General features: G+C 37.6%; 1 protein-coding gene across 2 annotated transcripts in view; it reads left to right on the top strand.

Moving 5' to 3' along the window:
* Positions 1 to 23,802, top strand: part of DLG2 (discs large MAGUK scaffold protein 2) — a 1,814,300-nt gene that overhangs the window by 1,268,665 nt on the left and 521,833 nt on the right. For both annotated transcript variants that reach the window (XM_046685982.1, XM_046685984.1), the window contains exon 9: positions 9,651 to 9,775. In XM_046685982.1, the coding sequence (XP_046541938.1) occupies positions 9,651 to 9,775 (125 nt within the window). The remainder of the gene's footprint in view (positions 1 to 9,650; positions 9,776 to 23,802) is intronic.

Genomic DNA, 23,802 nt, shown 5'->3' with positions numbered 1-23,802 from the left:
ATCCTGGGGGCGGACATGGCACTGCTCATCAAACCACGCTGAGGCAGCGTCCCACATGCCACAACTAGAAGGACCCACAACGAAGAATATACAACTATGTACCCGGGGGCTTTGGGGAGAAAAAGGAAAAAAAAATTTTAAAATCTGAAAAAAAAAAAGAAAGAAAACCTAGTTTCTCAAGAAAAACCCATACTCCTAGGTCTGGCATTCAAAAAACTTTCACATGTAAACTCAAAGACTCGTTGTGGGGACCAAGGGAAATAATTGTGCCTGGCACTTATTCCTGATATTCCTACAATTACACAGCTTATTTTCTTGCCAGTATCTTGACTGTCCTTAAGGAGGGAGCTACAAGGTCTCATACAGTGCTTGGCATGTAGAAAGCACTCAACAAGTGTTAACTATTGTCATTATTCTTTATCAAGACCTCAGTATTTTTTCTGCCACTCCATTGACACCAACACATCTCCCAAACTTAAAAGGATCCAAATGGAACTTGATTTACTTCTCTCAAACTGGTTTTCCAACCTCCATCACAGTCTTCTCTATCTCATACATGTCATCCCTGTCAAACTAGTCATCATCTTTGATTCTTCTCTTTCCCTCACACATTCCAACTGTCAGCAAGTCCTGTCGGTTTTTCTTCCAAATCATGTCTCAAATCTTGCCATCCCCATGGCTACCAGCCTAGTTCCACCACCATCAGTTTCTGACCTGGACTTTTGCAACTGGTCTTCCTGTTCCCCCCTTTGGCCCTCTCCAATAAGTTTTTAAATAGCAAAAGTGTAATCTTGAACTAAATCAGATCACGTTACTCCTGTTTTAAATCTTCATGACTCCAAAATCTTACAGTGTCCTACTAGGGCCCCAGTGTCTAACCTCTGCTACCTTCTCTCGCCTCACCTCTCCCTTCCCTTTCCTTGTCACTCTACAGCTATTCTGGGCTCATTTTCATGACTTGAACAAGTTAAGCACTTTCTTCTTTTTAGGGCTTGGCATATCTTGTTCCTCTACTTGAGACTCTCTTAACTTCCACATTACTTCACATCCTATTCCTCTTCTCACATCTACCATAGGCTTTTTTCTCACTTTTACTGAACATTTTTGGCCATTTTTTCTTCTTCTCTATCTTTTTATCTCTTTCTATCTTTTTATCTCTTTCTATCTTCCAAGGAAACTTCAGTGTCAGATACAAAGTACTCTGGCTTGATCATCACTTTAAGACATTCACATGTTTTGACTTTTACTACATGTCTATGACTATCAGTGAGTACTGCTTCATCTCTGAAATCTTGAACCTTGAAATCACATGGTGGTCACCCTGCTGCCCCCTCTTCCATCCCCTGTTTCCCATAAATCTGTACTTTGACCTTGTTATGGTCTCAGTCTTTTCACTCTCTTTTATTCTTCCGGTCTATGAGCAGCCCCCTTCCTTCTGTTCCCTTCCTATCCTTTCTGATTTATATTACTCATTCCTGTGAGATTCGACCACATTTGCTTTTCAAACCTCAGCCCTAAAGCAATCAAACTTTCCTTTTTCACTCTTCAAAATTACTAAGCACTGTGGGAGAAAATCCCGTAATCATGCTGATGATGTCCCACCTGCGTGCTGCTCCACAGACCCCCCACTGATCCCAACGTGTCTCTCTTGCCTTGCAGCTGCAATTCCCACCCTTTATTGTTCTACTTAAGTCCCCAAATTCATTCTAGACTTTTCCCTTTGATGTCCTGGCATCTAAATGTATAGAGCAAAAACATGTCATCAGTCAAGAACTCCTTCAGCTTCCTTCTTCTCTACCTTAAAATGATCCTATAACTTCTTCCACCTTAAAATAACACTATCACTTTATCTATAGGGTTGAAACAAAATGGACCTGGTAAAGTTAAAAAGGCATTCCTCTCCCCACCCAAGGCTGAGTTATGCTATCTCAGAGGCAAACTTTCATTTAGTCTTTTGTTAGACAAATTTTACAAGCATAATATGTGTATGTGTGAATTTATGGTAAGATATATTTACAAGGAAAATGTAGAGATGGATTTGTTCAAAATGGTGAAAGAAAAAGATCTATAATTCAGATAACCATGAAGAATATTATCACATTGGTGAAGATACTTCCAAATTTTTTTCTATGCATATATATTACAAAGTGAGATCACAATTTAAATTCTATATTGTATTCTATTTTCTTTACCTAAAGATGTACAGTAAAGATCTTTTCATCTCATAATACCGTTGTATTCCTTGGTATGGCTATACCACATTTACTTAACCAATACCCATGGTAGGACTCAAAGAATCTGGACTGTAGACCCTACTTTCACTCCTCCTCCTTCAGAATTTTATTTCTTCTGTACTCTCATTCTCTTCTGTACCTTCAATCTCCCTTTCCAGGGACTTCTTCCCCTTAGCCCACAGACATGTTTGCCCTCCCTGCCACCCTCTAAAATCTTCCATGCCCTGTTCATTGTCATCAGGTACTACTACATATCTCCCCTAAGAACAGAACTCTTTCACAAAAACAGTAATCTACCCCCACTATATCACCGTTTTACTTCTCATGAGTTCTTTGTTCTGCTGTAATCTGGCATTTCTTTCCACCTGCTTGCTGAAACTGCTTCCTCTTCACTGTCCCCCATCCCCTTAAAACACTTTCCTCTAGACAGTTACCAATCCCCAAATGCAAATCTCCTGATGGCTTCTCTACATGGCAGCTTCCAGAAAAATACAATTTAATAAAACAAACTACGGGATATCCTAAATGCAACTCCTAGAAGATGTAATTAAGTGAAAACAGGCATTTCTTATTCCTGGGCTGAGAAGTTTATTCAAAGATACATGGATTGTTAGACAGTATGTAAAAAAAAAAAAAAAAAAAAAGGAAAAAGGAAAATTTGAGGGGTACAATTTTTTTTGTTAACTGTAAGCAACAGTAGTTAGAAATGTCTGTTACACTCATATCTTTATATCCTAATAATAGGCCTGGGCCATTCATCTTTTGATGTTGATGTATATTATACAAGGTGGGTGTGAGAAAGACTGAATGATTTCAACAGGTAGTATCTATGAAAAAGGTATTTTTTTTATTATTATTATCTGTGCCATTCCAGATTTACTGCCTAAAATAAAATTACTTTCAGGACAATTTAGAAGATTACTTGCCAACTAATGGATCTTTCTATCAAGTGATATTTTTCTCCTGGCATGTAGCCTACAAAGTTCTTTATTTTAATTTGCTATTATCTGCATTGATTGTGTCTTTCTTTTTGTATCTTCATTCTACCTACCTATTCTGTTTGTTGGTCAATGGTGAGGTTGTGCACTACTAATTTTCAATCTAGGTGCATATCAGAAATTTAAAGATTAGAGGCTAAGGTATAATTATATATTTGAAAACAACATATATATTATTTTGTAGTAGAAATTATATTAAATAAAAATAACAAATGCCTTTGTTGAAGCAGATATGTAGAGGATAAACTTGTGAACTGATGATTCTTGGCAGGGAGTGAAAGAAGCACAGATCCTCCTGGAATGAGGGGAGTGCACAGGAATCTTAGGGTTTGTAAGAGAATATATAAAATTTCACTGTTTATCGAAACAAGATATGGGTGAAAAGTCAAAAGACATTGTTTGAGTCTAACTTTAGCTTTTATTGACTTAATAATTTTCAATACTGCAGTCGTAACCCTCCCTCCCGCCACATTCAGAATTTCTAGCTAAATTATCTTTGGCAAGAGAAATAACACACAATATAAGTGTAGGTTAAAATTCATCAACAAATACTTGTGGGATGAATAAATGAAGGCATGAATGAAAGAATGCATTTTCTGACTTCTTTTCTCCCTTATTGTCCTCGTGCTTGAAAGGACCCTTTTAACAATGCTATGTGTCAAGCCAAAGGAAATGAACTAACATTGACTGATCATCACCAATGTACCAGGGTCTGTGCTTGGCACTCTCCTAGTGCATTTACCATTTGCTTCATCTTTCTAACAATTCTGTGAAGTAGATATTATTATCTTCATTTTACAGATGAGGAAACTAGACTCAAAGTTAAGAAATTTGCCTAGTGTCAAACAGCTAGCAAGGGTAGAGCTGGTGCTCAAATCTAGGTGTGAAAGCCCAAGATCATGCTTTTCCATTAGAAATTTTTTGAATATTTTAATGATACTGATAGGAGTGGTTTAGACACTTTAAAAAAAAGATTCATTGTTATCATCATTTTTATTATTTTCCTACCATCAAATTATTTTTTTAATTCAGAAGAGGCAATATGATATAATAGAAAGGAAATGGTATTTGGAAACTGAAAAATCTGGTTTGAATCTGAAATCCACTATTTACTTCCTTTATGGCTTTAGGTAAGTTGCTTCACTCTTCTCAGCCTCAGAGTTTTTCATTTGTTTTTGTTTTTTGTTTTTTAATATGTGAAAAGGGAAAAATACTATCTACTAGATAGGAGATTATCAGAATCCTAGCTCAGTGCTTATTATAGAATAAATATGAAATAAATGTTAGTTCCCTTGAGGATATTTTTAGTATTTTAATGATTTAAAAAAAAGTCTCCCTCTTAAGTAATTTGAATGATTACTTAAGCTATTTTACTATTACTGATTAGTAATTAATAATTCTTTTTGTTAAAAAGAAGTCATTTACTTTGAATATTTTTAGTGATGATCATCCTGTCATTAAAATGTCATGTGCTTTTTTCCTTTCACATTTATATAGCAAACATTTTCCATTGTCATTAAATGTCACTACAATTTTAATGGTTCCAAAATATTCTCATATTCAGATAGATGTACCATAGTATTGTTGACCATTTCTCCATTGTTTGGATATTTGTTTCTGGCTGTTAGTTGTTTTTTGTTTTCTTTTTAACATTAGAAACATAATACTGCAATGAAGCTTTGAACACAAGTCTTTTTTTTTTTTTGAGGAAGCTTAGCCCTGAGATAACTGCTGCCAATCCTCCTCTTTTTACCGAGGAAGACTGGCCCTGAGCTAACATCCATGCTCATCTTCCTCTACTTTTATATGTGGGACGCCTACCACAGCGTGGCGTGCCAAGCGGCACCATGTCAGCACCCGGGATCCAAACCGGCGAACCCCAGGCCGCCAAAGCGGAACGTGCGCATTTAACAGCTGCGCCACCAGGTCGGCCCAAGAACACAAATCTTTGAACACATCTCTGATTATTTCTTTAATATAACTTCCTAGAAATGAATTAACAGATCAAACAGCATTTTAAAGTAGAAACTTGACTTCTAAAAATCAAAGGAATTCTTTGTTGATAGAACATTCAATAAATGCATATGATTATAATATGACTTTATTGTCCTTTTCTTTTTTGTAACCCCATTTTGGGGGTAGTTTTCATTTGGAGAATAAACTTTTAATGAAAAAGGAGCTTTCCTGAGGATATTGTATTTATATTTGCAACCATTAATTAGATGGTAAAGTGCCTTTCCTTTTTTGCTTATTCTTTTTCTAAGAGGAGATGGAGTGTAGTACATGAAAGAGGAAGTTCCCTTTGGCCAGGCAATGGGCTTGTGCTCCTGAGGGAAAGTCCGCAAACGTGAAGGATTGGGAACCAGGGGGAAAGATGGTCCATTCCAGTCATTCATCAGTCATGGAATCTGCCCAACTACAACGGAACAGCAGCCCACGCAGAACCCTGCACAGGGGCTGCCCTCACCAGCATGGCACCTCGCAGTTTCCATTGACTGGGTCAAGTATCAACACTCGGTTAATTAGTCACAATTTTCAGGATCTAACGGTGTCACATGGAGAGATTGCTGCTCAGAGAAGAGAGGTTCTAGGGTCTGCCCCTGCAGCTGGCTGGCTCTGGGAAAACTGTTAGGGGACTAGAGTGATTCAGGCACAGAGAACAAGAGGCAGTAATTTCACTGCTGCTTTTTATCTGTCCCTCTCTCCTCCGCATGCTGCTGGCTAGTAGCAAAAGCTTGAAAGGGAAGGCTGGGAGAGAACAATAAGGGGAGATGGGAAAGCACTTTGAATAATTTCCTTAGCTGAATTCACATCAACTTCTTCTAAAGAACTATGGTAACTGGCCAGGCCCAGCTGGCAGACTGGTTTTAAGTGAAACACAAAAGCTTTTGGGAGTTCTTGGGACCAGAATCACAGGTCCGGTTATACTCTGTCTCTATCTACCTCTTTTCATTGTGGATTCCCTGATCCATTCATTCTTTTCCTCAGTGTGGATTTGATGGTAGGGGAATGTATATTAGTAAATGCCAGAGCCACTGTATTCTCCTTATTAGAGTCAATTCCAAAAAAAATGGTTACATGTTGCTAGGTTGTCATCAAAGCTAGTACTTCAAACATCTATTGATTCATAGAATAAGTTTTAAAAATGTGACAGTGGTCTATTTCCCCTGTAAAGCTTTCCAGAGCATTCCTTTTTCTCTGTTGGCAAGAGCAGTTTTCCTACAGATCTAGCCAGAGATCCAGAAGAATCCTTTAAAGTCATCCAGTTTAACCTCTTAATAGATACTTGGACCTCTCATGTCCAGTGACTAGCTAGATGCCCATTAAGAGAAGGGCTCTCCCTCCCTTCCAAAGCCGTCTATCCCCAGTGTGGACAGTTCTGTCTCATCATTCTTCAGCTAAGCCACAATTTGAGTACCTGGGCCTTCTATTTTTATTCTTGTAGCCACACAGAAAAAATGGTTTCTACTGCTATATTATATTCCTTAACACACTGTCAACTTTTATTGTCTCCTTTCTGAGTCTTCCCTTTAGAGCTTGAATTTTTCAGTAAGTCTGTTTGTTTGTTCATTCATTCATCAAATATTTACTGAAAAATTCTACATGTTGGACAAGGTACCAAGAAGTAAAGATGAGTACTGCAGAGTTCCTGCCTTCTACAAGTTCAGTTTGAAGGAAAGATAGACTCATAAATCTATAACTTCAAAATAGCACAGTGCTTGACATAGATAGGCATGGAAATCTACAAAAACTCAAAAGAGGAATGGCTTACCCAGAGAAGTGGAGTTGGGGTGATCATTTAATATTTCCTGGAGCAGATGCCATCTGAACCCTATCTTAGAAAACTGGAAGAATTGAGCCAGTCAAAGGGAAGAGGGAAAGTTTCTGATAGAGAAAAACAGCATGAGTAAAGGCCAAGAGATGAGTTATAGTGCAGGAAAGGATTGTATACTGATATATATATATATATAAAGGGAAGTTATAGTACAGGATTGTGCAGGAAAGAGCCAGCAGTTCAGTTCAGTCTTCCTAGGAGTGAAAGTGTAAAACTAGAAAGATAGGAGATAAGGATAAGAGCTAGATTATGAATATCTTTCTTAAAAGACAAAGTTTAGCATGCCCTTTCCAAAAATACTGATACCCAGGAGAAAGCATTTAAGCATCTCCCGGTCTCTGCTTGCCTCCTTCCCTGCCTCCATTCCTCAAGAAATTATTATCCCTGAGATGCCAACTCTAGTAAGACCAATAAACTCCAGTTGATGTTCTTGGAGCCAGACCCAAGTTACATTGAAGACACTCATCTTCCCATCTTTTTCTTCCAAAACCCCTAGATCGTAGAGAAACTGTCTCATAAATCACCTAACTGCTGTCTTGGTGGCTATTTACATGACAATGTAGTTGAGATTATACAATGAAAATGTACTGATCCCAGAAGCCAGACTCTCACTGCCTTTTCTGCTCTGCCTTGAATTCCATAAAGGCAGAAATTATCCGGTCTTAATCCCCGTAGCCTTAGCTTCAAGACAGTCACATAGGAGATGATCATCCAATACTGATACCGTCATCAGTTGTTAATAGCTACTTAAACCTAAAAATGGATTCACATATTCTGCTGTGAAGAACCTCACGGTAAAGTCTCATCTTGTTCAATTTTTCTTGCTGTCTTTATTCCAGCCTTACTGTCTGTTTTTTGGACCTGGCATACCCTGTCTTACCTCAGGGATTTTACATATGTTCTTCCTTCTGCCTGGAACATTCTGTCCTCCTCCCCAGCTCCCACCCTGACCTCCTTAAGAGTAATTAACTGCTATTCACCTTCAGGAAAATTCCCTATGTTTGGTTCTCCCGTCAGCTACTCCTGCACTCTGTATTTTCCCTTCATATGCCTCATAAACTGACATATTCACTGCTGTAGCTTCAGGACTTAGTCCAGTGCCAGGCACGGGGCTGGTGTTTAATAAATATTAAATAAATTCATGATTACATGCCTGCTACTAAGAAATATCTCTGTCCAATGAACATTGGAATTTTTCAATGAATAAGCAGAAGTAGACAGATGTCAGAAATATAAAAACATGGGATTTTAGTTGCCGTGTTTGAATTACTAATTTGAACCTTTCAATATAAATGTACAATTATGAAAACAACCTTCTGGAATTCAGAGTTTTATTAATTCATTCAATAAAAAATTGCTAAACATTACCTTGACATTTGCAGTGGTATAACTGTCAAGTTACAGCTGATCTTACCTTGACATTGAACTTTTCTGACTAATTGAGTGCCCTAATTAATTTTTCTGGATTAACTACTAAATTCTTAGTCCTCGTCTCTTTTTATCCAAGAGCAGAACTTAATCAAGTAATCATAAATTTAGTGCGCTATATTTGTTAGCATATATGGAGAAATTAAATATCCAATGACAGGGGACTGGTTAAATAAATGATGGTACATGACCTTGATGAAATATTTAGTGATTTAAAATGGATAATTATAAAGATTACCTAGCTGTATGGAAACGGCTTAAAATACAACGTGAATTGGAAAAAAAATCGGAAAATAATATAGAAAAATAATACAGCCATGGAGATAGAGATTAAAAGAGAATACGTAAATAAGAAATATGTTAAGTAAGGTGGTTTGTGAATTTGGGGGAGACTTTTAATTATGTTTTACATACAAATTTTAGAAGGTTATATGTACATCGGATGTCAATTACTATATTTGTAGGCGTAAGTATGAAAGCTTTGTTAGAATATAAACTATTCAAATTTACATGCTGCGGCAGTAATATATTCCTTGTCTCTATCTACTGCAAATTAAAACCTATTTATTACTAAAAAGTATCTCACATTTGTTATGACTCCAGAAGGAGCCCTGCCTTCTGAAGCCAAAATTCCTTATTAGATAGGAACACGCTTGTTTGATGGATAAACTATGTTAGAACAATAATACTGGTAATCACAAAAGGAAAACATCCAAATGTCACTACTCTACCAAATAAAACATTTTTCATGTAACTTGTCTTCTTCCATTCTTTTTCGTATGTATGTATAATTTTTGCAATTTACACTAATGATTTTTTGCATTTTTTCATATTACATAATGTGTAACCTTTTATTTCCTACTTCATAATGATCATTTTAATTGCCGTATAAGGGAATCATTTCTTAAAAACAAAAATATAAGGCCCTTTAAATAAGCAAAAATGTAAGGCCCTTTGAATTCTTGCAATGCAGGGACAAACTTGAGTGTTTTTCCTGACCTTCCTTTGTCTGCTGACAGTGCGCTTTCTAGCTTTGCATACAAGACTGTTATCCTCTGATTTCCATTTGAGTAGTAAGACGATAACACAGAGTGCAAGGGGAGCTAGGTTTAGGTGACAGCCACATCATTTAATATCTGCTTATTGTTTCTACAGGGGAATTCTGGCCTGGGATTCAGTATTGCTGGAGGGACAGATAATCCCCACATCGGAGATGACCCTGGCATATTTATTACGAAGATTATACCGGGAGGTGCTGCAGCAGAGGATGGCAGACTCAGGTAAAGATCTGAAATACTAGAATTATTCGGAAAATAAATATGCCACATCAATGAGACACGTTTGTACCTTTGGAGAATAATAATGCTACAAAAGTTCTGTAGTTGAAAGAGAAAGCTGTCAAAGCAAGCTTTCTATAATGACTTTCTGGATCCCTTATTACTCATTGAATTTTAACTAGTACTTAATTCGTGTTTGTGAATAACTACCGCATTCAGCAATGGACCAAGCACCGTAAGGAGGGGATACAGATATATCTTTTGTTCCATGGGACCTTCAGTCTGATTGGAAAGAAGAATACCATGAGCTGATGAGCAAATAATAAAATGTGTAGAAAACAGTATATTGTATGTAGTATTAGGAATTAATGCAATGTTATAGACACTGTGTATTCATGAATTCAGCAACTACTTATAAGGGATTTCTGTAGGAGTTTGGACAGAAAGAATATAAAAGACTATTTCATAAGAAGATTCCAGTCTGGTTCTTAAAAAAATAATTAAGATTTCACTAACCTCAGAAATCTGAATGAGAACACAGAGGGAGAAAATGCAAGTTGTCCCAACAAGGAAGGAAACCAACTTGAATTGGCTGAAGAACCCAAAGTGAGATTAAGTAGGTGGAGTGGAACCAGATATTGCTCAGGGTAGAGTAGTAGTGGTTTGAACCAGGACCCCTCTCTTTAAAGAACTAAAGCTTGTTTGGGGAAATAAGAGTCACCCATGTGGGGCACTCAGTAAATGATATAAAATTCTATCAGACATCAAAACACTAATTAAAACGCATCGCGGATTGGAACAATCAGGAGAGATTTCCCAGGGGAGAAAAATGGGTCCTAATGTTATTTTAGTGCCTCTACTAGATTTTAAATGCCCTCAGGCCAAGTAGTTACATATAGACGTGGATCAATAAATTCTTGCTGAATGAATGAGTGAGTTTTTGAATGAATGAATGAATAAAATGAGAAGAGAAAGGAGGGTGAATTAATGATTAGAGCGAAGGAGGGTAACACACACAAAATCCTGTAGGTAGGAAGGACCTTAGCTTGCATGGAGCCACGTTGAAGACTGTGACCTAAGTGGCAGAAATGTAAACTTCATAGACCTTCCTCAGTCTACTTTTCATTAAGCATAAATAAGTTAGTGTACTGTGTTTCTTATAAAGCAACCAAGGACACTTTTTGTTCCCCATCCAATTGTTCTGATGCAGTGATTACTTATGACAGCTGCATCTTGGCCGCTTGTGGAGGAGAATCTCAATTTTTTTCAGGTACATCTGCATCTCCTATCAAGAAGAAAAGAAATGAGTACACTCCCACAAGAAACACATGCTTTTTGACAATAGAATTTTCAAGCTGAATTGACTGAATTAATTTCTGAGGGAGGAACTATCCAGGCTGCAGAGTGAGGGATCTGAAATAGATGCTGTGTAATTTTGTGAGTCATGGTGGGGACTGGGTTTGCTAATATTGGACCCTGGAGAAGCTCCGTTTTAAAAGTTTTGAAATAGAGTTGTTAGAGGATAATTCAGAAATTGGTGGGCCACAATCATCATTTTGTACCACTCTCTACCTAGAAGTATGGAAACATCCACCTCTTAGCCAAATTCTGGCTCTGCGTGTGAGATAAAACAGACTTTTTGTACATGCTTAACCTACAATTAAGAATGAAAAGTGGCGTCTCTGAGAGTGCCACCATTCTTTGCCTGCAAGCATGAGTGGCAATCTCATACATAGGGAGATAAAAGGAAGTTCTGCTGTGCTGGAAGCATCATTCAATAGTTGTAAAGAGAATAATCATAATGAGAGGTAACATTTATTGAGCTTTTATTGTGTGTGGGCATTGTGCTAAGATTGGTAGGTAGGTAGGTAGGTAGATAACCTAAACCCCAACTATGCCAGGCATATAGCAGGTGCTCAGTAAATTTTAGCACTGTTTCCCCCCTTTCCTTACCTACTCTCTCTACCTCTCAGTAATCGTTCCTCTGCTGTCACCTCCGTTCCTTTTCCTTTCTCTCTATGGTGTTCTATTCCCTTTATTCTCATCCCTTCCTCCTTTCCCTCAGTCTCCTTTCTTCCTCTATATCCTTCCCTAAGCTTCCTGTTCCCATCTGTTCAAACTTCTTTTCCTCTTGGTGATAACATGGAATTAAAGCCCATTTGTAAACAGGTATAGTACTGAAAAAGGTCTATGTTTCTATTCTCAAGTTTATACTACAGTGAACTGAATCTGCTGTTTCTCTCACTGAGAAAATAAGCCCACAAACTAAACATAGTGTGCTTTTACATGACAAATTCTTTGGTCCTTCCTGTGGGTTAGAGACTCTTAAAATTTTTTTTGTATCCTTTACATTATAAATTATATTTTGACAATTAACTAATACCAAAATTTACAGAGAAGCTGAGGCCCAGAAAAGTGAGGTGATAGGTCTGCTCCAAGGAGAGTAGTAATCTGGACTCTACTTTAGTTGATATATAATAATCAGACCAATAGTAACAATAGCAAAGACCAACATAGTGCTTCAATTTGCCAAGTCCTTTTCTGGCACATTAACTCATTTAAAGTATACAAGAACTCTATGAGATCCATACTTTTATTACTCTCTGTTTTCAGATAAGAAAACCGAGAAACTGAGAGGTTAAGTAACTTGCACAAGATTGTCCTGATGGTGGACAAAATCCTGGAGCCAAATTTGAACCTAGGTGGTCTAGGTCCGATGTTCATCCATGTCTTTGTGTTCTAAGTTATACAGCACAAAGAAAAAAAAAACAAAACACTTGAAAGATATACTATGGTAAGCATCATTCTAAAAATGTCACTCCCCAGAATTCCACAGCCTAATCCATTGAATCTTTGCCTCTGATGAGATATCAGTCCTGTGATTACTTTATGTTCTATGGTATAGTTGACCTTAAGAGAGGGAGACTATTCAGGTGAGCCTGATCTAATCACATAAGCCCTAAAAGTGTAGAGTTTTCTCTGGCCGGTGGCAGAAGAAGAAAAGAGACTTAAAATGTGTGAAGTACTTGACACTTTTCCTGGTTTGAAGATGGAGGAGGCCATGTGAGGAGAAATGAGGATGGCTTCTAAGAGCAGAGGCCTCCAGCTGACAGCCAACAAGGAAGCGGGAATCTCCGTCCTACACCGCAAGAGCTTGGAAGACCCTGAACCTCCAGATGAGAATGCAGCTTGGCCAACATCTGGATTTTAGCCTTGTTAAGAACCTGAGCAGAGATTCCAGACATACCGTGGCAGACTTCTGACCTACATAATGAGCTAATAAATGGGTGTTGTTTTATTTGTGAAATTTTTGGTAATTTTCTAAAGAGCAATAGCACACCACTAATACATACATCATTCTTGGAATTCTGAGTTCATTATGAAAAACCTTCCTGTGTTTGCTCCATCACCCCCATATAAAGTGAGTGTGCAGGCTTAAGACACAGATGAGGTGAGAGGTGACTTTCTCCCTAATTAGATCAAACTCAAAACTGGGCTCTTGTCTCGGTGGTTGCCCCAGAAGAGAGATGTAGGAAAAAAGAGCATACTATTTGGTGTCAGAGGACCTGGGTTTCAAGTTCTACTTTCTAGCTCTGTGACTTTGTGCTTTTTTTTAAAGCTCTCTGTGCTCCAGTTCCCTCACTGGTAAATTGGAGGTGAGAGCATGTTTCTCAGGAGACTGTGATAAGGATTAAATGAAACAGTCAGTGTGAAGGAGCTGGGTAAAATTCAAAGCCCTCAACACAACTTAGTCTGCAGAGCGAGCCGTTTAACAGAGTGCTGAACTTGAGCCATAAGTCTGTGACAGCCAGGAAGTGACAGTTATGGTAGACACAATTCTAAGATGACCTGCAATGACCCACATCTTTGCATAATCCCTTTCCTTTGAGTGCGGGCCTGACCTATGAGTATGATGGGCTGTCTGTCTCATGATAATATTACTCACTATGGCGAAAGGGATTTCAAAGATGTAATTAAAGTCCCTAATCAGTTGACTCTGAGTTTATCAAAAGGGAGATTAGCCTGTGTTGGCCTGACGTAATCCAGCGAGCACTTTGAAAGCAGAGATTATCCTGCTGGCCTAGATGAAGCAAACTTCCATGTTGTGAGAAGACCTGTGGAGGGGGGCACATGGCAAGTACCCGAGGGCAGCCTCTAGGAGCTGAGAGCAGTCCCCAGCCTATAGCTAGCAAGATGGGATATGTCAGTCATACAGCCGAATTCTACCAATAGCCACATAAGACTGGAAGAGAACCCCAGGCTCCCACAAGGAATGCAGTCCAGATAGCACTTTGATTGCAGCCTTGTGGGATCCAGAGTAGGGGACTCCACTAAGCTGTGCCCAGACTCCTGAACCACTGAACCTCTGAGATCATAAATATATGTTATTTTAAACTGCAAAATTTGTGATAGTTTATCACACAGCAATAAAAAACAAATATGGAGGTCTAGCCTGGTGGTGTAGCGGTTAAGTTTGCACGTTCTGCTTCGGCGGCCCCGGGTTCACAGGTTTGGATCCCGGATGCAGACCTACGCACTACTTGTCAAGCCATGCTGTGGCAGGCATCCCACATATAAAGTAGAGGAAGATGGGCACTGATATTAGCTCAGGGCCAGTTTTCCTCAGCAAAAAGAGGAGGATTGGCAGCAGATGTTAGCTCAGGGCTAATCTTCCTCAAAAAAAAAAAGTTTACATTAAAAAATCCCCCGCAAATATAGACACGATGGAATGCTGGACCCTGAGGGGAGAAAAAACAGTCAGAAACAAGATGTGGACCAAGATCAGAAATAAGGAAGAAACCAGTCCCACAAGGGGAGGGACAGCAGAGACAGGGACTAGCTGAGATATGTTGGTACATGTGATGGCGGGAGATGTGAATCTGAGCTGCAGTGAGGGAGAGAGCCAGAAGCTTTGGGAAAATGTGAGATGAAGGCTAAGAGTCAAGGCAAGAGAGCATATGATGTTTTAGATGAATTTCTCTGGACCAATGTCCTAATCTTTTTCCTGTGCAACCTCTTTTTAAATATAATTCCCTGTATATGTGTGTTTATGGATATGATAATTGTCCTTGGTGGAAAATATATAAAATGCAGAAAAGTAGACAAAACTTAAACAAAACACAACATATTGAATTTTATGCTAAGTAGAGTCCATAACTATTAACATTTTTTGTACATTTATTTCTGGTATTTTTTTTTTGCTACTTTTTTTAATTTAGTTTAGATTATACTCTATGTAATATTTAGATTTGTTTAATTTCACATAACCTTATTTCATAAACCTTTCCTTATATCATTAAAAAACCTCTGCAAATATTTTAATTGTTATTTAATAATATATTTACTATTTTCATTGTTAGGAGTTTCGGTTATTTTCGGTTTCTCAGCATTTTAAATAACTGGCAATCTCTTGAAAAACATTGTTGATCTTGTTTCTCACAATTTCCTTCACATATATTTCTAGTAGTAGAGTTTCTGAACCAAAAAGTATAAACATTTTAAAGAATTTTGATACATATTGCTAAATTTCTTTCCAGAAAGATTGTACAAAATCTTACTTCCACCAACACTGTTGGAGAGGGCCTGTTTTATGATCATGTTTTCACCATTGCATGAGCTTGCACGTATATAATTTTGGGCTGTTTGCCAAGGCAGACAATGGTCTATTTCCTTGTTTTGCATTTATTTGATTAACAGTAAGATTGAACTTTTAAAAAATGTTACCAGTCATTTGTATTGTTTCTTGTGGAAGTAGTCATTAAAATCTGATAGCATTACCTATCTTTAAAGTAAGAACATTAGGTTGTGTCCCAGAGCAAAATAGATATATTTCCATGCTTTGAAGAATGATTTTTATTTCTACTTTTGTATCTGAACCATAAAAATGCCCTCTGTGTGGCTTCAAGTCCCCGAATTGCTTAGGACCAATATTGATCTGTCATCCTGGGAAGAGCTATCACATGACAGCCTCCGCTTGGCGATGCAGCAATGACATTTTACACAACAGTGCATTTATTAAACCCATCCACAGCACAAAAGCAGCATGTAGTGGCAGGCAGAAAAGATGGCTGCTTGCCAATTTCCTGACACGTGATACAATTTAATCTCTTAGCCCTCGGCACAATCTTTCTACTCAGACAAGAAGAAAAAAAGCAAGTTTTCTTTAAATCCATTGCTTCCTTTGTTCCTCCTCTGTCTGTTTACAGGTAAGATTGGCTTTGCCCTTGTAAAAGCCGAGACAACATACACGCTGATTTCAAACAAGAATAATATTGATTATACTGAATTTTGGCTATACTGACCAAAGTTGAGAGGTCAAGGACAAATGTTTCAAGAACAAAACCCCTGTGTGTAAACTACGACGTTGTCCTTTTGACTGTCATTTGGCAATTCACTCCTTTGCTTTTTTATTAATTTATATCTGTTAACTCACTAGTGATTTTAAAATAAGAACATGAAGAGAAAGAGAGAGAGGAAGGGGAAGAAAAGGGACAAAAAGAAGGAAAAGAAAGAAGAAAAAAGATTGTTGATCATCAGGAGCTGAAGACATCAGATAACTTGGAAATGGAGAAGACAAACTTAAACTTACAATTTTTCTGTGCAAATGAAAAGTGCTAAGCAGAGGAAAAGGATCAACTTCCAAGCAGCACAGTCTGAAACTTATGTCCAAGACCCACTTGGGTTCCAGATTGTTTAAAGAAATAACAGATTTCCAGTAAGTGAAATGGCATAAGAGATTGCTAAATTCTTAGACTACCTCTCCACATTAAACTTTCCTGAGTTTGGATGATGGCAAATGAAAACTTCGTGAGTCACCAAGTTCAACCTGTCAATTTCCACTGTAACCCAACTGATTTTTGCACCAAAAGACTCTGATAATGCTAAATTTTCCATTCAAAGGCAGGACTCTTGGCGTCTTCAAAGCTAAGTGAAATTCTTTCATTATTGTTTTGAGGCTAAAGAAGCACATTAAGCCCACCTGTTGCCCTGAACAAGAAGATCTTCATGAGAAGGGAAACTTCATTATCCAGCGCAAATTACCCAGCTCCCTCCTTAGAAAGAAGTACGGTTGGGATCTCAGTGGACTCATTCTGATGGATTATTCCCATCCATCTCTGCCCACAAGAATGAAAAGAAGTAAGACGGAATAGCCCTCTGCCCTTTGATTTCCTCTATCAATATTATCAGCCCTGAATGTGTTGATAAACTGCTTAGACAAGAAAAAAATCACTTATCAAGTGGTTCCATGGTGACTGATAATAACAAGTTCATAACAATTTAGAACTACATAGAAAAATTTCTAAACAAGAATAATTTCAGCTATGCATCTGGTAGAACGCCAGGCACCCACGTGCAGCCTTTCATAGCTGGAAAGACATCTCCAACGCTTTTCCTATTTTGGTCAACTGTTATGTAATCTAATCAGAAAAATCCTATGGGTTAAATGAAATGACTTTATGGCAAATGTGCGCTTTTTTTTTTAAAACAAATTGTGCCAAGACGTCTGGATATCCACATGCAAAAGAATTAAGTTGGGCCCCTACTTCATACCATATACAAAAATTAACTCAATGTGGATCATAGACCTAAATGTAAGAGCTACAACTATAAAACTTTTAGAAGAAAACATAGGAGTAAATCTTTGTGACCTCGGATTAGACAGTTGTTTTTTAATATGATACCCAAAGCAACAAAAGAAAAAGAGAAATTAGACCTCATCAAAGTAAAACACTTTTGGGGCTGGCCCAGTGGTGTAGTGGTTAACTTCACCTGCTCCACTTCAGTGGCACCACTTGTCAAGTGGCGGCATCCCACATAAAACAGAGGAAGATTGACACAGATATTAGCTCAACGACAATCTTCCTCAAGCAAAAAGAGGAAGATTGGCAACAGATGTTAGCTCAAGGCCAGTCTTCCTCACAAATAAATAAATAAATAAATAAAAACTTTTGTGCTTCAAAAGATGCCATTAAGAAAGTTAAAAAAAAAAAAAACCCACAGAATGGGAGAAAATATTTTCAATAACATATCTGATAAGGGACTTGTATCCAGAATATATAAAGAACTTTTACAACTCAATAATAAAAAGACAAATAACCTAATTAAAAAATCATCAGCAGAGGATTTGTATTAGGTTCCTATTGCTGCTGTAACGTATTACTGCAAACTTAGTGGCTCAAAATAACACAAATTTATCATTTTATAGTCCTGGAGGTCAGAAATCTAAAATCAGACTCACTAAAATAAACTCAAATCAGCTCCAGAGGATCTATGGAAGAATCTGTTTCCTTGCTTTTCCCGTCTTCTTAAGGCCACCTGAATTTTTGAGCTCATAACCCTTTTCTCCATCTTCAAAGATCATCAGGCCAACTTTTGCTTCTGTCATTAGATCACTTTTCTGACTGTAACTCTGCTGCCTCCTCCTTATAAGGACTCCTGTGATGACATTTGACTCACCCAGATAATCCAGGATCATCTCCCTCTCTCAAGATCCTTGATTTAACCACATCTATGAAGTCTCTTTGGCCTACAATGTAACATATTCACAAGTCACAGATTAGAACTTGGACTTCTTTGAGGGGGCGTTGTTCAGTGTACACAGATTTGAAAATAGATATTTGTTTGAAAAAGGACGTACAAATGGTCAACGACCACATAAAAAGGTCTTCAACATCATTATTCATTAGAGAACCAAGTCAAAACTACACTTCACACTTAGTAGGGTGGTTCTAATAAAATAAGATAAATAATAACAAATGTTAGCCAGGATGTGGAGAAATCAGAACCCCTATGCACTGCTGGTGAGAAGGTGAAAGGGGTCAGCCACTTTGAAAACCAGTCTGACAGATCCTTAAAAGTTAAAAGAGTTACCACGTGAATGGCAATTCTACTCCTAGGTATATATCCAAAGAGAATTGAAAACATATGTCCACACAAAAAAACTTGTACATGAGTGTTCATAGTAACATTACTTATAATAGCCATAAAGTAGAACCCAAATGTCCGTCAACAGATAAATGGATAAATTATAGTATATCCACACAATGGAATATTTTTCTGCTGTGATAAAGAATGGGTACTGATGCGTGCTACATCATAGGTGAACCTTGGAAACAGTATTCAAAGTGAGAAAAGCCAGATACAAAAAGCCATATATTGTACAATTTTATTTCTATGAAATGTGCAGAACAGGAAAATCCATGTAGATAGAAAGTAAATTAGTGGTTGCCAGGGGCTAGTAATGAGTATGGAGTTTCTTTTGGACATGATGAAAATGTTATAAAATTATATAGTGCTAATGGTTGCACAACTCTATGAATTTACTAAAAATTACTGAATTGTACACTTTTTTTTTTTGAGGAAGAATAACCCTGAGCTAATATCTGCCACCAATCCTCCTCTTTTTGCTGAGGAAGATTGGCCCTGAGCTGACATCTGTGCCCATCTTCCTCTGTTTTATATGTGAGACACCTGCCACAGCATGGCTTGATAAGCGGGATCTGAACCTACGAACTCTGGGCTGCTAATGCGAATTTAACCACTATGCCACTGGGTGGGCCTTGAATGAACTGTACACTTTAAAAGGGCAAATTTTAAAGTATGTGAATAAAGGTGTTATAAAAAATATCCAATCATTCTTTTTTGGCATAAAATATTAGTTCTTATTTACAAGTCTAAGGGTTTTTTTTCCAGTTACAGAAAGCTTGCAATTTCTTCATATTACTGTCAAGTTATGGATATAATTCATTTGAAGTTTCATTATTTAGGAAACTTCTTGAATCTATTCACCAAGTAGAGACTATCTCTGGTTTGGGCTCCATGCCTGTATGGATAAGTAATCTTTAAAGTAGGCAAATATCACCCTGTGCTCCCATTAAACTGGAAGATATTTGATCTTGTGTCTCAGCTACTAAAATATCAACACTTTATAATAATGATCTGATAAGTAAAGTTTGTGTTTTCAAAAGCCAAAAGTAAATCACTGAAATGCTTTAAAATTTAGAAGGATTAATTCAGACTGAGTTTTATAAGGTACAATTATCCAAATTACTTAAGGAAGAAAAGAACATTGATTCCTGGCAAAGGAACAATAGGATTGTTAAGACGTAGGTGTGATGGTTCATATCCCTTAAGATGGGCTCCATGAGGCTCTAAATATTCTGAGTTAGTCTGAGTCCCTGCTTTGTGTGTAGGGAGCAAATTCTGGCATTATTTGTAGGTCTGGACTCAAACTGCCAGTTCAGACTGAAATTTAACCAGATGCACTGTTCTAGTGAAAGTAGGAGAGAGACCTGAGGATCTCTGCCACTAACCAGCTCTGAGACCCAAGAAAGTTACACACCCTTCTTAACCTTAGCGCCTTTCTGCATAAAATGAGTATGATAGAGGATCTTTGGGAATTTTCCTTTTTAAAATCAAATTCTGACCATATGACTTTTGTTGACAGTCTGAAATGTTCATACTGCCATTATCATGGCCAGGAAATCAACTCTTTGTTTTGATTAAATCTGTAGCTCTGATGGGCCGGCCCATGGCTGAGCGGTTGAGTTCCCGTGCTCTGCTTCTGGCCCAGGGTTTCGCAGGTTCGGATCCTGGGCGCGGACATGGCACCGCTCATCAGGCCATGCTGAGGTGATGTCCCACATAACATAACCAGAGGCACTCACAACTAGAATATACAATTATGTACTGGTGGGGGGGGGGGGGGGGGTTTGGGGAGAAGAAGAAGGGAAAGGAAAAAAAGAAAAAAAAGAAGATTGGCAACAGTTGTTAGCTCAGGTGTCAATCTTTAAAAAAAAATTCTGTAGCTCTGAGAAGATGTGATCTCTTTTATGCTCCTATAGCAAAGAGCTGGTCACAACTTTAAATGCTATAAGGCATTTGTTACTATTTATTTCTAATAGTCTCCCAAGAAGACATGTTGTCATTCTAATATTCTGAAACTACATTTGATATTGGTTTTAGCAAATAGCTCCTTGTGATCTAGACCAAAACAAAACTGTTTAGGAGGAGGGGGAAAAGACATTCACGTTATCTCTTGGTTTCTAGTTCAATGGTAATCCCAGTTATTTTCAAGAATTTTTTTCTGAACAGTTATAGATTATATCATTGTTTAGAAAAGCCTAATAATGTGGTAAGTTTTGTGCAAGCATCAGGTCATTGCAAATTGACTTAACAGTTAGATGCCAAAATCATCATAAAGATGTTAGGGCTACTTAGTAGTCATTCAGCTTCTACACAGGGGCTGTAGCATCAGTAAAATGGAGACCTACATATCATCTCCTGAGTGAGGTTTCTCTTTACGCTGCCCAGTCCAAGCTGGGCAACCTTTACTCACAAGATATCCCTCCGCCCTCTCACATGCCAACCCACCCACTTCCGCATGTTGCACTTTAGTTTCTTACAGGAAGCTGAGACTAGAAAGCCAGGTTAGAACTTAGAGTTGTTGGACTCAGAGTTCTGCACCAGGAAATTTCAGCACAGGGAAAGCAGAGCCCAGTCAGTCCCCAGCTCCCAGGCCCTTCCCACCGCCTTCTTGCCCTACTCTCAGCTCTTTTTCTCACTTTAAGGGGTCTGGGGACATACCTGTGACACTACAACTTGCACATCCAAGTTTCATCCACATCCTCAGCAAATAGTTGTCCTTCAACCACTTTTGAGGCTAGAGTTCTGCATAAACCTGCATCATCTACCCTTAGGAACTTGAACTTGGGAAAGAGGTTCACACAGCCACTGAAACAGACTGTAGTCAGGGAATTTCAGAGTATGTGTAGGAGAGAGGAGTATACTCTAAGTGGTCACCTTCTCTAAGCCTTGTGGATGCCTCATGAAGTGATTATTAGTGAACATTAATCCCTTAAAGGCTAATTGACTGGTATAATAAAGGAAATATATTCATTGAGTTTTAGGGCCCAGTAAAATTAAACGAATAAGGTATGTATGTTATTGATAGAGTTCTTGGCTTTTAGTATTTCTCATTTTAAGTTGTGTGGTAATAACTGTTGCCCTCACCTCAATTTATAAAGAATAAGTTTTCCTTTGTCTTAATGAAAACCCATCTATTTGCTTTAAATGACTTAGTTATTTTCTTGGCAACTATATCTGAAGAGAGGAAACATGGAATCACTAAGCCCCCTTAATATGCCAGCTTTCTGTGTTTCTGAAATCTCGTGTTATTTATTCATCATCCTATTTCTTATGACATCTAGCACTGTCCCTTACCCATAAAAGACACTTAAAACTAATAATAGCTGTCATTTATTAATCTTATTTCCATGAGCGAGGGAAGCTCAAAGAAGTTAAGTTACAAGTGATTGAGCCAAAATTCTAACCCAGTCTGTTTAATTCCACCAGAGAACTTGGCTGCAATTATCTGCAGATGAATAATGGAACATATATTTAAGAATCTGTGAGCACAGAGTCCTCCCAACATCCATGTCATAGTATTAAAAATTAAAAATGCAAACATACCCAAGTAATACCCAAATTCTTTCAGCTCTTCAGGAAGTGACTGATTGGCATGGATTGGAGGTCTAGTCACTATGCAACTCTCTATGAAAAGAAGATGATAAAGATTAAATAATTTTGTTTTTGAAGGTAATGTATTCTGAGAATAGAAAGTAACATATTCATTGTAGAAAATTTGGGAAATATAGATTTTTATAAAGTAAATTAGAATCATTTGTAATCCCATCACCAAAAGGATCTATTTATTATATGTCTTCATATTCAGTGCATCTTTTTATATAGTGAACTTTTTATCCTGCATTTTCATTTAATATCACAAGATAGGCATTCTTTACATAAAAAAAAAATACTTTTCAAACAGTTTAAATGGCTGCATAATTTCAAGTCATATAGATGTAACATTATTTAACTTTTACCCTATTTTAGATATTTAAGTTATTTATTACGTTATAATGAACATCTTTGTGGAAGGGATTTAAAAGTCTGACAGATATTAGAGAAAACCAGGTTAACTATTCCCAGGTCAGTTGTTATTCACAGATTTCTAGGTTGTAAATGTTTGAAAACAGACTCTAGTACTCCTTATTACTTGGTTGTTTTTTTAAATCATAGACCAAAAATTTTCTTTTACATCACAGCTGAATGAATTAAGAACAACAGTTTTAACTGGTAAAACCAAGCTTCTGGAGAGGTGTTAACATTTGATATCAGTGTTACTCCAACATTCTGAACTAAGATAATTTACAAGTCAACCTCAGGCAGGTGACCTAGAATTGATCTGTAAAGACCTATGTGTTATCTAAATTCAGCCCAAATCATTTTCAGTTATGCATAAGTATGATTTAGAACACAGATGTTAAGGCTACCATTTATAATCCACAACACCCTGCTACTTATTAAAACGTTGGTATCATTTCTCTTCTATTCCTAACCTCCATTAACTCCTTTAAATACTACAGTCTAATTTAGAAGTAAATTACTAAAGAGATAGGCAGACCAGTGGCGGGGGGGGGGAGGGGGGGGGGGGGGGGGGGGAGGGAAGCAATGCTTCCTTTCAGAAAACAATGAATTAAAGAATGAATTATTAGCTGCTTTCTTTATTGATATATTAAAACGTGAGTAAACTCTTTAATGTTTGTTGTCTCAGGCATATATCATTGTAAAAATACGTATATTTTAGAGCTTCCTTTAAAGGCATCCTATTGACTAATCTATTGTGCCAGGTGTGAGAGTACCACAGCTGCTTTATGTGCTGTAAACTCATCTCCTCTACATTCCCACATCTCTGACGTTCAGGTTGGAACATGCAGATCTGAGTTAGAAAAAGGAATGGTCAAGAGCCACTTTTGTGTGAGTATGAGGAGTGACAGGAGGTACTTTCAGGATTTTCAATGTAGTGGGGTAAGAGATTGAGTAAGCTGATTTCACTGTCGTCGACTCCTGTGACAAGTCACTAAAGTTGGGAAATTAAGTGACAAATGTAAGGAGTAAAGTAAGTATTTATTAAACTGATGCTGAGTGTCCCATTTTACCCTTAAGCTTTATCCATTTATCCTATAAAT

The sequence above is a fragment of the Equus quagga genome, chromosome 14 (assembly GCF_021613505.1).
Source record: "Equus quagga isolate Etosha38 chromosome 14, UCLA_HA_Equagga_1.0, whole genome shotgun sequence".
NCBI lineage: Eukaryota > Metazoa > Chordata > Mammalia > Perissodactyla > Equidae > Equus > Equus quagga.
This window is presented reverse-complemented; position numbering and strand designations above follow the sequence as displayed.